Source organism: Pleuronectes platessa, chromosome 7 (assembly GCF_947347685.1).
Source record: "Pleuronectes platessa chromosome 7, fPlePla1.1, whole genome shotgun sequence".
Lineage (NCBI taxonomy): Eukaryota > Metazoa > Chordata > Actinopteri > Pleuronectiformes > Pleuronectidae > Pleuronectes > Pleuronectes platessa.
The window spans coordinates 28,592,790-28,609,081 of NC_070632.1; the positions used below are offsets into that span (position 1 = coordinate 28,592,790).

The 16,292-nt window shown below is 43.7% G+C and overlaps 1 protein-coding gene across 1 annotated transcript in view; it reads left to right on the forward strand.

Annotated features, from left to right (window-relative positions):
- LOC128444811 (cytosolic carboxypeptidase 4) overlaps positions 1-16,292 on the forward strand; it is a 193,896-nt gene that overhangs the window by 142,588 nt on the left and 35,016 nt on the right. Inside the window, exons 22-23 of the mRNA XM_053427466.1 lie at positions 3,425-3,554; positions 9,890-10,021. Of these exons, the coding sequence (XP_053283441.1) occupies positions 3,425-3,554; positions 9,890-10,021 (262 nt within the window). The remainder of the gene's footprint in view (positions 1-3,424; positions 3,555-9,889; positions 10,022-16,292) is intronic.

Below are 16,292 nucleotides of genomic sequence, written 5' to 3' on the forward strand. Positions count from 1 at the left end.
CACCTGTCTGCAATTTAATCTCAGTATAAATACACCTGTTCTGTGACGGACTCAGAGTTTGTTGGAGATCATTACTGAACAAACAGCATCATGAAGACCAAGGAGCTCACCAAACAGGTCAGGGATAAAGTTGTGGAGAAATATGAAGCAGGGTTAGGTTATAAAAAAATATCCAGAGCTTTGAACATCTCTCTGAGCACCATAAAATCCATCATAAGAAAATGGAAAGAATATGGCACAACCGCAAACCTACCAAGAGGCCATCCACCCAAACTGAAGAGTCGGACAAGGAGAAAATTAATCAGAGAAGCAACCAGGAGGCCCATGGTTACTCTGGAGGAGTTGCAGAGATCCACAGCTGAGGTGGGAGAATCTGTCCACAGGACAACTATTAGTCGTCTACTCCACAAATCTGGCCTTTATGGAAGAGTGGCAAGAAGAAAGCCATTGTTGAAAGGGATCCATAAAAAATCCCGTTTGGAGTTTGCCAGAAGCCATGTGGGAGACACAGCAAACATGTGGAAGAAGGTGCTCTGGTCAGATGAGACCAAAATTGAACTTTTTGGCCTCAATGCAAAACGCTATGTGTGGCGAAAACCCAACACTGCCCATCACCCTGAGCACACCATCCCAACAGTGAAACATGGTGGTGGTAGCATCATGCTGTGGGGATGCTTCTCTTCAGCAGGTACAGGGAAACTGGTCAGAATAGAGGGAAAGATGGATGGAGCCAAATACAGGGAAATCCTTGAAGAAAATCTGATGCAGTCTGCAAAAGACTTGAGACTGGGGCGGAGGTTCATCTTCCAGCAGGACAATGACCCTAAACATACAGCCAGAGCTACAAAGGAATGGTTTGGATTAAAGAATGTTAATGTCTTAAAATGGCCCAGTCAAAGCCCAGACCTCAATCCAATAGAGAATCTATGGCAAGACTTAAAGATTGCGGTTCACAGACGGTCTCCATCCAATCTGACTGAGCTTCATCTTTTTTGCCAAGAAGAATGGACAAACCTTTCCATCTCTAGATGTGCAAAGCTGGTAGAGACATACCCCAAAAGACTTGCAGCTGTAATTGCAGCGAAAGGGGGTTCTACCAAGTATTGACACAGGGGGGTGAATACTTATGCACCCAACAGATGTCAACTTTTTTGTTCTCATTATTGTTTGTGTCACAATAAAATTTATTTTGCACCTCCTAAGTACTATGCATGTTTTGTTGATCAAACGGGAAAAAGTTTATTTAAGTCTATTTGATTTCCAGTTAGTAACAGTACATAATGGGAAAAAGTCCAAGGGGGTGAATACTTATGCAAGGCACTGTAAATGGGTGGCTCAGCTCTTTTATTTGGAACAAGCGTAGACCCAGACTTAAGATGGCAGTTTTATATCTACCAAGTTTGATGGGTGGCCTGGACTTACCTAATATTAAAATTTACCAACTTTGTGCCCATTTAAGATTTGTAAACGACTGGGTTAGGGGTAAAACTTCAATCTGGATGGATATTGAGACAGCGTTATCTCAGTGCAGACTAAGTGATCTATTATTTTTTAATACTTTTAAAGAAATCAAAGCTTTTTGTGCAAACCCTGTAACAATCAACACTCTAAAAGCTTGGCTGCTTGTCCGCCGTCTTGAGGGAAGATCAAACATAACATCCATTTTCACCCCAGTAATTAATAATCCTGCTTTTCCCCAAGGTTCTACGGACCCTGGTTTTCAACAATGGTCTAATAAGAATATTAAATCCCTCAGCGACCTATTGTCAGATGATAAGCTTATGTCATTTGAACAGCTTACTAACAAATACAAATTGTCCAAACAAGATTTCTTTCGCTTTTTGCAAATACGGCATTATATCACTCATAGCACAACCCTTATTGATCACCCTGAAATATCTGCTGTTGAGAGGATTCTGTTTCATCAACAATTGAAGGTGTCTCTGAGCTCATTTTACCATGTGCTTAATGCTTTTTCTACCACTGGTGCGCAGGGGGTCAGAGGTGGTTGAGAGAGGGAGTTGCCTGTGACCATAGATGAAGACAAGTGGGATACCATTTGGTCTTTTGCAAAAAAGATTTCAATTTGCACTCGGACAAGAGCGATACAACTTAAGATTTTACACAGATTACATATTTCCCCTCACCGCAGGCATTTCTTCAACCGCTCTCTCTCCCCTCTGTGTCTCAAGTGTAAAACTGATGTGGGAACTTTAACTCATTGTTTCTGGTCTTGTCATAAACTTCAAAGATATTGGGTTGAAGTTATAAGTGAAATAGAGAGAATTTTTCATATTAATATAGGAATGGACCCCATATCCCTGATTCTAGGTCTCCCAAGTGACTGTTTGAAAACAGCAGTTAATAAAAGATTGTACAATATTTTAACGTTTGCAGCTAGGAAAAATATTCTTTTGTAGTGGGTCAGTGACAAGGTCCCTTCAGTCTGTGGTTGGCGCCAAATAATTGTTGAACTGATCCCTTTAGAATATCTTACCAACGTCATACATCACAGTGTAGATCAGTTCTACAGAGTGTGGCGCCCATTTTTGGACTATATCGGTCCAGACCTTTCCTCCACCCTATTAAAAGGACTGCTGTGGACTTGAACGACATTCATGTACTGTGAGATTCACCACCTCTTGTATCATGCCATATGTTCATCCCTCATGTAAGAGCTGTCATGTTTATTTTGTGTTTGTTTTATTTTGTGTCTAGTTTTGTAGACACTGTTTGTTGAATGGAAACAAAAAACTGCAATAAAAAAAATGAAGGAAAAAAAAAAGAAAAAAAAGAAATAAGACTACAAACGATATTTCCTATCAGTTCTTCTTTCTGTTAAACCAGTGCCAGTCATGAAAGAATGCTTGCACAGCCATGAAAAAATATTCTACTCATTGAAGTATCAATCATTATGTGGTGATCAGTGTTGCTATTGTGGCGTCATTGGCTTTCTCTTAGTTTTCTACGTTTCTTTTACCATTGTTTTGGGGGAGTTTTTTCCTTACTTTTGCAAAAGAATTAAGGACAGGAGATGTCACAATTTGTAAATGGTAAAATGGTAAATGGTTTGTTTTATATAGCACTTTTCTAGTCCTGATGAACACTTAAAGCGCTTTACATTAAAGTTTCCCATTCAGACACACATTAATAAAGTGCATCTATTACCAGCATGTTTTTGTTCTATGAGGGGCAATTCAGGGTTTAGTATTTGCCCAAGGACACCATGCAGATGGGGAAGACTGGGGATCGAACTGCCGACTTTCTGGTTGGAGAACAACTGCTCTACTCTACTCTTTTTTACATTCATGTTCATGGTCTCCCTTTAGTCATATACGACATGTAAAAGAAGATAACACACCAAATAACCAACAGCAGAATAATTTGTGCACTCAATGTGGTCTCCTCTGATATGTCTTCTCAGGAATCGCTGTGATCTGAACAGTCAAGATCTGAATCGTCAGTGGTGTAAACCAGACCCCATCGTCAGTCCAACCATTTACCACACAAAAGGCTTTCTCTACTACCTCAACAGTATAGGACGAACTCCATTGGTGAGAAACACCACCGGCTCTCCGTTTGTAATCTCGTTATCTTAATATACTTATCCTTTGATGTTGTGTTTTCTTGAGCTTTGCTTGTTTTTTCCTTTGATGAAAACCTCATGTTACTTTGCACTGATGTCATTTTTAAGTTATTCTGCATATCTTTACTAAACATATAGTTACACAATTTTAAATTCTTTAAATTTCTAATTAAAAAAGGTAAATGTCTTAATAAGTTATCTTCAGAGGTGCTGGGGCGTCTTTTGGATCCTTTAGAAGGTCTTCTATGAATGAAGCAAATGGTAAAAGGACTGTTTTTATATCACACCTTTGTCATTATCATCAGTGCTCTACAATGCATTCATACACTGCTAAAACAATATTAAGAGAACACTTAATCATCACAGTATAACACCAAGTCAGTTAAACTACAGGGACATCAATCTGTCCATTTAGAAAGCACAAGTGATTCTTAATTAATATCACCTGCTTTGGTGCAATGAGAGTGACAACAGGTGCAACGGAGAGGCAAAGCAAGACAACACCCTAAAATGGAATGTGTTTACTTGTGGTGGCTACAGACAGTTACCCTCCCCTTATGCTTCCTGAATGAATCTTCTCCAGTTTTGTGTTATGCTAGTTTCCTTGTCACTACTTGTAGCATGAGGCAGAGCCTGCAGCCTTTTCAGGTTGCACAGGTAGTACAGCTCCTCCAGGATTGCACATCTATACCTGCGGTTGAAGGAAAATATTTGCTGTATCTCCCATCACAGTATCAAGAGCATCGAGAATATACCAGGAGACGGGCCATAGAAGGCCATCAACCCAGCAGCAGGAAGGGTATCTGCCTCTTTTGTGCGAAAAGGAACAGGAGAAGCACTGCCATGGCCCTAAAAAATGACCTCCTGCAGGCTACTGGTGTATAGATTGTGTTACATGTATAGATGTTCCTGGATGACAAAGGCATTGATGTTATTGACTTGCCTTCACGTTCCCCTGACCTAAATCCAATTGAGCACCTATGGGACGTTATGTATCGGTGTATACGATGCTGCTGAGTTCCGCCAGGAGCCAACTGATGCCCGGATCCAGGGGTCTCATTTACAACAGATGAGTACGCACAAAACGGGACCTGAAAAGTGCATATGCTACTTCTCAACGAGCGGATTTATAAAAACAAACTTGACGGGGAAATGTGCGTATTTCCACGCAAACTTGGTTTCGAATATGGGAAAGTGAAGACGCAGACGTTAGGTGGTGAACTGAAGCCAGATTATTGATCCAATTCATAATTTACATTAAAGCCAGCAGCAAAAAGCTCCCTTTTGTGTTGCTCTAAGGAAACATTTCTAGCTTGAGCCGTTTCATCTGGAGTATGAGGTAGGTAACACCTGTGCCATCCTTTGCTGTTGTGACTGGAATGATTAAGGGATCTTGCCGTGTGTCTGCAGTGCTTTTACTAAGAGGAGAGGGTAGAGAAGCGCTGAAAGCAGTCAGAGGTAAGTATCAATTAATTTAGGTAAGTAGGACAGGTTTGTACCTGAGGTACAAAGGAGTCCTTTCTGGATCAATGAGCTGAAATGTCTCGCTTAATTGTGTTTTTTATGCAGGTGGTTGGCTCAGAAAGGAGTGTCCAGTGAACCAAGACATCTGCGCCAGGTGAGATGCAGGTACATATCTCAACGCTTGGTTTGCAGGGTTTTCCTCTGTATGTACAAAGTGCCATTGTTCAGGCTTCGTTGACTGGCAGAAACGTTGAACCCTGTTGTGGACGGATGCATAGAATTGCTTTGTCTCTTTGCAAATGTAGCCAAGCACTACCTTGCTGTCAGTGTAGAGGTTTGTTGCATCCAACTTCAGGTCTATTTCATCCTGGATGACATCTGCAACCTCTACAGCGCAAAGCTCAAGCCTTGGGATTGTGGGATTAGATGGGGGTGTTAGCTTTGCCTTAACCATAACGATTCCCACTTCGACTTATGTCACAGTATCCATGACCTCTGTTGACGCATCTGAAAACCCACACAACTCCATGTGCACTGCTTAACTGGCTGAGGTTGTCATGTAAGCATTTGGAACATGAAGCTCTTTGAGGTCTTGGAGCAAATTTTCCCAGGCTTCCCTTCTGCTAGGTTTGTCTTGCGGGAGGGGTGTGTCCCAGTCACAGAGTTCGGAGGTAAGTTTCCTTAGGAGGGCTCTGCCCTTGATTGTGAGTGATGCCAGCAGACCCAGGGGATCAAAAACACTATTGACAGTAGAGAGGACTCTGCGGTGGTTGAATAGTTTGTTTATGATCGATACAGAGAAGGTAAAACTGTCAGAAGTGATCTCCCAGAGCAGATTTAAGATCTGTTGCATGGGTGCAGTTTCTCCACTAAAATCCAAGTCCATGATTACTGGGATTATCGTCAAGCGGGAAGGTCTCCTTGTCTGGCTGACAGTTTGACACAAACATGTGTAAGCAAGGGGCTGATTCTGCAAGTGAGGCCTGTGTTCGTTGGAGCAGGTCTGTTCCCCGGCTTCAGTTGATACAGATACTAAGCCATCCCTTACCCTATAACTTCCTTTTTGATGTCATTGTCCTTTTTCCTCATAAACCGGAGGAAATTGGATGAAGCTTAGCAGGACAACCAGTAGGGAATTATTGAGGTTTGGGCCCGCAAGGACTACAGAATCAAAGATAAGCATGTTTTGATTGGGTATCTGTGGGTGGTTGACCCCAAAGGTAGGGAAATACAAGTAGTCCTCATCTTCTTTAACAGCACTCCCTTTGCGTATCCATTAGCAAAGATATTTTCCATAAATGTCACATACTGTTGCTGCATCGCAGGTTTTCTCTTCCAGGTTGGACTTGAAAGTACTGACTATGGATTTATGTACACAAACCAAGCACACCTCTTCTAACACTTATAAGGCAAGGTCAGGAAACAACTGTTGCCTGACTTTTTGGGCGCTTAGTACATCTTCCCTGAGTAGCAGGAGTATTTTTGCTTCTGGGTCCAATTCTAGTAGGGGAGAGCGGGGTAATGTGAGACTTTGTTTACATTTGCTCCCCTCTAGGCGAGCTAAAATGATATATCAGTAAAATGTACACATTTCCCATTAATTCAGGATGTTTCCTAGCAATGGAAATGATCAGAATGTCTTCAGGACAAAGGGCAGTGAAAATATGATTGTTTTTAAAAAAAGTGGTCTTGTGTCTCACTTTACCCCAGCTACGGGGTAAAGTTAGACAGACCAGAGAAATCAAGGGGGTAAAGTGATCCACTTACTTTTTCCACTTTAGAACTACATGTTGTAATAGTTAAATTCCTGACAGCTAGATTGACAACCACACATTCCAAAACTAATATCGGACTAGTAACAGAATCATGGGGATTGGTCAATTAAGCACATTTATGATTACTATGATTCATGTGATCTCTTGCACACCCTAGCTTACCTGCACATTGTTTCTCTGTCCAATTGGCAGGGACAGGGATATTGTTTTTCTCTGTGTATTCAAATGCCAGCTCACGGCACTTAACTGGAGCAAGGCCATGGAACTGGTCAGCTAGTTGTTTCAAGTGTTTGGCAAGCTCCTCCTCCATCTCATCTGTGAATATTCTCTTTGCCTTAGCTACTAAACCCCAGGCTACTGATTTTACTTCCCCTTTCTCTTTTTTCTTTATGTATCTTTTGAGGTTTGTCTTGTCAATATTTCTATCCCTTCCAGCTTTCCTTAAGGACTTCTTTCCTTGCATGACCTCAGCGGCTGCACTCTCCATCTCTGCGAGGGGTGTTTGGCCCCAGGTTGTCTTCCAGGTGTAATTTCTTTTCTACAATGTTTATGACATTAAAAATAAAACATATGTAATGTAATATTACACTCAAATATGTTAAGACTAAACTTAAATTGTGCTTCATGTCTCACTTTACCCCACAGCATTTATCTCACTTTACCCCACAGCCAACATTTTAGAAAAAACATCTCTTAGCAATTCAGGCTAACCTTCAGCTAGCATCAATCACATTTTTTTATATGTTGGAAGTTCATCAACATGTATGATATAAGTTTTTCTACCTGAATCAATTTGTTTTGACACAACAGTTGATTAAGTTCAAAGCAAGAAAATTTACTTTTACATGCAAAAAAAACATTTTTGTGAAAAAACATAATTACCACAGAACCAGCACCAACTTCTCCTTCATGGCAAGGGGGGGATGGGAGGGGCTTGAAAACACAATGGTCACATGACTACCCTTGCCTAGATACAGGGGGTGTCTCACATTACCCCGCTCTCCCCGAGATTAGCCTGGTGTAGGACTGTGCTTGGTGTTGGAGTCTCAGATCAGTTCTTCGGGATCTCGTGACACTCAATGAGTGGGGCAGGGTGGTGAGAACTTGCCATCGAGTGACTCAATCTGGAATCCTTCTTCGTTTTTGCCGGATGTTTTGATTATGCCAGAACAAGTTCTTAGATGGTAGGAGAATGGTTGGTTCTATACATTAAACATCTCAAAGAACTCTGGTCTGGCTAATGAGTGATTGCTCTATTCATCCAGAATTGCATGAGCTTTAAAGGCCATGTCCTTGGAACGCCTATGTTTGTCTTGGCGAGGCAGATTTTTTTAGCTTGAGTTATGTAGAAATGATCAGGATTAACAGAGGAGTTAGTACACAGAGGCTTACCGAAAGGAAACTGGTACGGCTATGCAAATGAACCCAGCCAATGGCTGGAGAGCAGGATCCGGAGTGGTGAAGATGACCTGCAAAACAGGAGAATAATAGTTAAATTGGGAAAACTGGCAACAAGCCAAAGCTGGAATGCAGATTTACTGATCAGACACTACAATCTAGTAAGGTGATTGTAGCAGGGCTGAGGCTTTATGGTCTTGATTACGGATGGAATGCAGCTAGTGAGGCTCACCTGTCTCAATTCAGGTAATTACACACACTCACGCACGTACACACAGACACAGAGAAAGAGACTGCAGGCTAGATAGAGGGCATTACAAAAACAGGAAATGATGCATCATGCTTACGGCAACACGTCAGCTTGCCAGCAGAATATGCTCTCATCTTGTAGACATATTCTCACGTGACATGCTCACCTAAGACTTTCCTTTCACTCTCCCTGCACATATGCCTCACACATTGGGCCACCTGCTGGACAACTGGTTTACTGCCTGTCACTGACGGCCAATGAATAACACTATATATATGACTTATTATTAACACACTGACTTATTTTTCACCTTAATACATTTAAACCTCATTTAAACAAAAACATTTTTTCACAATTTCTGGTTAAGGCTGAATGTACGAGCATAAATATACACAAAGAAAGGCAGTTTTGCAACTTTATCTATTCAATGCACAATATTCACATTAATATCAATTCATATTTATAGCGTCTGTTCAAACACAATATGTACCTTCTCAGTTCAACAATATGTTCTGCAGAGGAGCTGCTACTGAAGCACAATGTTTTTACATATAGGCTTTCACTTAAATACGGCGATACAGTATTAAGCCATGTATCTTCCGCTCCTGCAAATATTTATATATTACATCAACAGCAACGCTGTAGTGCTTTTCTTTTGAAAAGGCATACAGACTGTCTTTTTTGTGATGTAAATTCATCAGATAAACATCAAAACTCAGGTGAAAGATATTTTTCTCTGTTTATTCTGCTGTGAACCACAATATTTATCTGTCAATGACACAAATGTATTATCAACACTGCCTTAAAACCGTTTCAAAGTATAAGCACTCCAGCTTTTCACTTTCTGAATCCATTCATTTGTTCAAATGGGCCTTTGATTGTTATCAACAGACTGGAAGATGCAAATCTTAATACCGTAGAGTACTGACGTTTATTTTAGTACATAAACCGACTTGTTTTTAAGGAAATGCAGTAGATAAACCAGGACCTCTGCCGCCAGTAGCGGACACACAGCGTGTGCGAAAAACAAGCAACAGACACACAGCTGATCTGCAGCACAGCGACAGCCAGTGAGTCCAGAGAGTTCTGGGATCGACAGTGAAGACTGCAAGATGGACTGGTTGCCGACCTCGGTGCAAGAGGTTTCTTCCAGTTGAGGGAGACTTTTATCTCCAGTCGGCAAAATGCTTGCTCATTGTGGGAACTGTCTCTACAATCTTAAGGGTCTCGTCCTTACTGTGTAAAGTAAATATAATGTATAAAATGTATATCATGTTTGGGAACTATACAATTAAAGTTTAACTGAATTGAATTATTGCTTTATAATCCACACTAAGGTTATTGTGCCACCGATTTGTGTGGATATTAACTGCTGCACTGTAAAGCTCAGTTTCTCTTCCTGTAAACATCTTCCAGGTTTTTTGTGACTACCACGGCCACTCCAGAAAGAAGAATGTGTTCCTGTATGGCTGCAGTGTGAAGGAGACTCTCTGGCAGTCTGAATCTGCAGTTGACACTTTAGGATTAAAAGAGGACCCTGGATATAGGGTAAGTCACATGTTCTCTCTCTGTCTCTCTTTCTCTCTCTATCGATCTATCTATCCCTCTCACAGTGCATTTACAAGAGTTGCAATGAAACTCTGAAACCACTTAAACCCAAGAACAAAAGATACACTTTCGTTTTCACTCATACTTTTAGTTAAAAAGTTAAACTCAAAGAATTCTTCTTTGTACACAAAAGGCTTATTTCTCAACAAATGTGTTCACCATTTTTTAAATTACTGAGCACCTTTCCTTGGAGAAGGACTTTCGGTCGGCACCAAAGTGTTTCTGGAAGACTATCCGGCACCTCAGGACGGGGGAAACGGGGAACCATCCAAGCTGTGTACAGTAAGGATGGGACTCTGTTGACCTCAACTGAGGAGGTCGTCGGACGTTGGAAGGAACACTTTGAGGAACTCCTGAATCCGAATAACACGCCCTCTATGTTGGAGGCAGAGCTCGAGGTTGATGGTGTTTCGTCGTCAATTTCCCTGGTGGAGGTCACTGAGGTAGTCAAACATCTCCGCAGTGGCAAAGCCCCAGGGATTGATGAGATCCAGCCAGAAATGCTAAAGGCTCTGGGTGTTGAGGGGCTGTCATGGTTGACACGCCTATTCAACATCGCGTGGGAGTCGGGTACAGTGCCAAAGGAGTGGCAAACCGGGGTGGTGGTTCCCCTGTTCAAAAAGGGGGACCAGAGAGTGTGTACCAATTATCGGGGTATCACACTTCTCAGCCTCCCTGGTAAAGTCTACTCCAAGGTGCTGGAAAGGAGGGTTCGGCCGATCGTCGAACCTCAGATTGAAGAGGAACAATGCGGTTTTCGCCCCGGACGTGGAACTACGGACCAGCTCTTCACTCTCGCAAGGATCCTGGAGGGGGCCTGGGAGTATGCCCATCCGGTCCACTTGTGTTTTGTGGATCTGGAGAAGGCGTATGACCGGGTCCCCCGGGAGAAACTGTGGGAGGTGCTGCGGGAGTATGGGGTAAGGGGGTCTCTCCTCAGGGCCATCCAATCTCTGTACTCCCAAAGCGAGAGCTGTGTTCGGGTCCTCGGCAGCCAGTCAGTTTCGTTCTCAGTGGGTGCTGGTCTCCGCCAGGGCTGCGCCTTGTCACCAATCCTGTTTGTGATATACATGGACAGGATATCGAGGCGTAGTCGTGGTGGGGAGGGGTTGCAGTTCGGTGGTCTGAGGATCTCGTCACTGCTTTTTGCGGATGATGTGGTCCTCATTGGATCATCGGCTTGTGACCTTCAGCACTCACTGGATCGGCTGGCGGCCGAGTGTGAAGCGGCTGGGATGAGGATCAGCACCGCTAAATCTGAGGCCATGACTCTTAGCAGGAAACCGATGGATTGCTTACTCCGGGTAGGAAATGAGTCCTTAGCCCAAGTGAAGGAGTTCAAGTACCTCGGGGTCTTGTTCGCGAGTGAGGGTACTATGGAGCGTGAGATTGGCCGGAGAATCGGAGCAGCGGGGGCGGTATTGCGTTCGCTTTACCGCACCGCTGTAACGAAAAGAGAGCTGAGCCGCAAGGCAAAGAGGCTGGGTGATGACCGAAAGGACGAGATCGCGGGTACAAGCGGCCGAGATGAGTTTTCTCAGAAGGGTGGCTGGCGTCTCCCTTAGGGATAGGGTGAGAAGCTCAGTCATCCGTGAGGAACTCGGATTAGAGCCGCTGCTCCTTTACTTAGAAAGGAGTCAGCTGAGGTGGTTCGGGCATCTGGTAAGGATGCCCACTGGGCGCCTCCCTTGGGAGGTTTTTCAGGCACGTCCAGTGGGGAGGAGACCTCGGGGAAGACCCAGGACTAGGTGGAGAGATTATATCTCAACACTGGCCTGGGAACGCCTCGGGATCCCCCCGTCAGAGCTGGTCAATGTGGCCCGGGAAAGGGAAGTCTGGGGCCCCCTGCTTGAGCTGCTACCCCCGCGACCCGACCCCGGATAAGCGGATGACGATGAGTGAGTGAGTGAGACCTTTCCTTTGCTAAGATAATCCATTCCATATGTGAGGCACATCCAGATGCTGATTAAAGACCATGATTTTTGCACAGGTGCACCTGGAAGTGGACACAATAGAACGCTAATCTAAAATGTGCAGTTCTTTCATTCAACAAAATGCCAAAGTTCTCTTTCAACATTAGTTGTGGTATCTCACTACGGGACACGCTCTCCGCGCTGTCCCTCAGAAGCAATTTTACACTCCGCCAGTCCTGACTGGCAGGCAGATGTGACGTCTGTCACTAGCGGAGGGACTTCCTCCCTCTAGATAAGACCAGATGTCACGTCATCGCATTCAGTCTAAAACCTCTTCTTGCTCCTAGAAGCATTATCTCAGATGGCAGGTGTAGCTAAAAGGCTAACAAAACTGTTCAAAGAGCGTGCTAACCTCTTGATCGACAAGCATTACCTGAACACGACATAGCTGGCTGGGTTTAGTAGATAGTCAGCATACTAGCTACTCACCTCTTCAAATTTATCGAAAGAGATAAAGAGATAAAAAAGAAAGCGCCTGTTAAATTGGGAATTGTGTGGCCTGAAGCCCTCACGAGACCACCATGTCCCGCTATGAGGGTAAAAGGCTGCCCAGAGCAAAAGCTTCGACCAAACAGCTTCTGCCTGCGTTTCCTGAGTGCCTGGAGGAAGCAACACGGTCCTGGAGTAATCCCAAAGATCCCAAAATCGCCAAGAACTCCGTCCAGGGAGGGGTGACGTTGGACTGGGCTGATATGGAGGGAAAAGGCTTCTCCCACCTGCCCCCAGTCGAACCTTTACTGTCAACTCACCTACTCTCGACACAGAGGTCCACTATGACCTCAGCCGGCCCCACCCTGCCCTAAAAAGCGGAATGTTTACAGTCGTCGCTGACGGAGAAGGTGGGACGAGCTGTGCGTGGTTACTGACCTCTGCCTGCGTCTGCTCAGATGCGCTGTCCAGACATCTGGAAGAGCCATGGATGATCACTCAGTAGAGCTTGGTGGCTACATTTATCAAGCCTCTCCCAAAAGGAATAGGCCCATTTCCTCGATGTTCCTGTGGACCTGAAAGGCTTATTCCAGGTGTAAGCTACCATGCAAAAAGGCTGTGAGGAGAAAAAGAGAGAGGTGGAAGCGCTCGAGCTTTGCCTCCCCAAGAAGGCGCCGGACACTTTCCCTGCCGTACACTGGCAAATATTCACCCAAGCAGTGGCACGGCCAGGTTCCCATATCCCGAAACGTCGGATGCACCCTCAGGCGGCTGGTCGGGGTCCGATAGTGGACTTTCGTGCACTAAACACACACATGAGGCGGTACAATTCAGAATGCTAACGCATTCAGCGCTGATCTGCGTACGTCCAGGCATCTGGTTTACAGCCATCGACCTAAAAGACGCATTTTTTCACATCCAGATTGATCCTCCTCACAGGAAAGAAGCTCTCCTTTAAAACGGCTCTCTTACTGGCGCTGACATCTGCAAAGAACGTAAGCGACATTCATACACTGTCAGTGAAACTGTCATGCATGCGTTTTTTTAGGGGTGATTTAAAAAAAATTCTCAAACCAAATCCTGTGTGTGTGGCCAAGGTTTTTACTCTGCATTAGCATATCGCCCTATTGAACTGTCGGCGTTCCATCCTCCACCCATCTCCAGTGGAGCAGGGATGGCTGAATGCGCTCTGCCCGGTGCACGCGTTGCGCACTTATGCGGACCGGACATCTGGCTTCAGGAAATCGGGGCAGCTGTTTGTGTCTTCGTCGCACCTGCCACAGCCTATCATTGCAGGGGATAAGAGCCCCCCATAGGCCTTTGCGCATTTTCCACTCGGGGGGTGGCTGCGTCATGGGCACTGTTCCAGGGCGTACCTGTTGAAGATATATGTGACGCAGCCAGCTGGGCAACGCCTCATACCTTCACCAGATTTTATAATCTGGATGTTACTGTACCTACATGGTCTCATACAGTTCTGAGCGTGGGATCAGTCACAAATGTCCCTGTCTGACTGACTGATTGATTCGTTTGTTATTTATCTTTTAGGTAAGCTTATCTGGCAATGCCGGAGTCGCTATATCCCATAGTGAGATACCGAAATGAATCTTGAAAGAGAACTTGAGGTTAAGGAGTAAACCCCAGTTCTCTCAAACATGATTGAGGTATCTCACCAGATCACCCTCCTTGCCTGGAGCGAGGAAGAGGTGTGCTTATTTTTTAGACTGAAGGTGATGACGTGACATCCAGTCTTATATAGAGGGAGGAAGTCCCTCCTCTGGAGACAGAGGAGGGGTGTGTCCCATAGTGAGATACCTCAATCATGTTTCAGATAAAAAGGGTTAATTCCTTAACCTCAAGATCCGACAAGTTTTGAAGGAGCATGCAATTGGCACACTAACTCTAGGAATGTCTATCTAACCTGTTGCCCATAACTGAATATTCCAACGTTGTTCTGAGAATCTGGCAGTATATTCAACCAGCCTGTTGTCCCATGGTGGTAGGGTTAGGGTATGCTGCGTAAATGACCACAATTGCTTTTTATTGATGGCAATTTGAATGCACAGAGATTACATGATGAAATCCTCATCCCAGTTCTGCAAGACCTGAATAGTCACCAGACATGTCACCTATTCATCATGTTTGGATCGACGTGTAAAACAGTGGGTTCCAATTCCTGCGATATCTAGCAACTTCGCATTGTTCAAAGTTCAGTTGATGCAGATGAAAATGAACTAGTCCATGTTCACTTTTTCAAATTTGTATTGGATGTTTTAGATGACAAACGTACGGTCATGTGTTTAGTTATTAATGTTGTAGGATCATGTATGCTTATGCCGGTCATACCAGATACTGACTGTTTTTTCCTCCCTTCGAAAAAATACCCTATGTGAAACTGAAACTCAGTGCCTAAAAATTGGCTTTTATCTGTGTAATAATCATGCTTTATAATCCACATCTTTTGATATGCCATACCCTTCAGGGGGAGGGATTATTTAGGGAAAGGTGAGGTGCTCACTTACACAGATTTTACCAAATCTGAGAGAAATATAAATTCCCTGTGTTTGTTTGTATTTTTGTTGAGTGTACTTCTTTGTCAGGCACTCTCTCTCTCTCTCTCCCTCTCCCTCTATCTCTCTCTCTCCCTATTTTGTATGTGTTCTTGTTACCTCATTGGAACCTTCTGGTAAGAGTTGAATAGGTTAGGGCAGAGGTAGGCAATCTTAAAATGGCTCTTTCGATTTACTATCAAAAGAGCCATTTTAATTAAATCTGTCTGGAGTCACAAAACATATTACACATACTTATCCCTGGTTAGTTTACCGAGGCCGGGGGTCAGAAACTCTAGATTAGCGACCTGCAGGGAAGAGCGCTGGGCCGTAGATGTAATAGGATGTGACGCATATTTTAGTTGACAAAATTTGAAAACAAAACGTGAGAGCAGGTCAGACTGGAGGCGGACGTATTCTCCACATATGTTTGTGGAGAATACGTAATTTGAACGGAGCAAACAGCGGAGAAGTTCTTCAACATGGATGACATTAAATTAATAATTGGAGTGGAGAAGTACAGTGAGTTGTATGATCCTCAGCACATATTGTATAAAGACAACACCAAAAAAGACACATGTTGGCTGCTGTTGCAGTTAATGTTGGAGCAACAAGTAAGTATATGCTTAAAAAAAATTATTAAATGCCGTTTTTACTGTAGGCTGATAACAGCAAAAGTATATGATATTTTTAGCACTGTGCGGTGCTTCACCTTATATTGGCCTGGTGACGTCATGGGTCATGGGGGCCAGAATGACCAATAGTGGCTGAAAGTTGTGTCCGGGGGAAGTTTTAACAGCTAGGTGTGAAGTTGAAGAACCCTGGGAGACAAAGAAACATGGTTGCAAGATTTGGCTACAAATGCAGTCCAAACTATAGTTCACAAATACTAGGTCCCGACCACTATTAGATGTTCCATTTTGACACTGTATGATAGCTCAAGGTCGAGTGGTTACAACAATGAATGGGTTGGTCTACACACTGACTGAAACCAATTGAGTCTAATACTGAAATGAATGCCATACTCAGGGCTCCCGTGGGGTCTCAAGAAGTCCTTAAAAGTCTAAAATTGTATAATCATAATTTAAGCCTAAAAAAGTCTTGAAAGGTCTTAAATTTGATTTTTCTAGGTCTTAAAAATGTATTGGATTAGGAAGTAACTTCGCGATAACTTGAGTTGCAGGCATGGCCTGCCCCCTTTAAGGAAAGTGGCCAGTGAGTGACGTAGTGCACCTGTGTGTCTTGAGAAAAGGAGTTAAA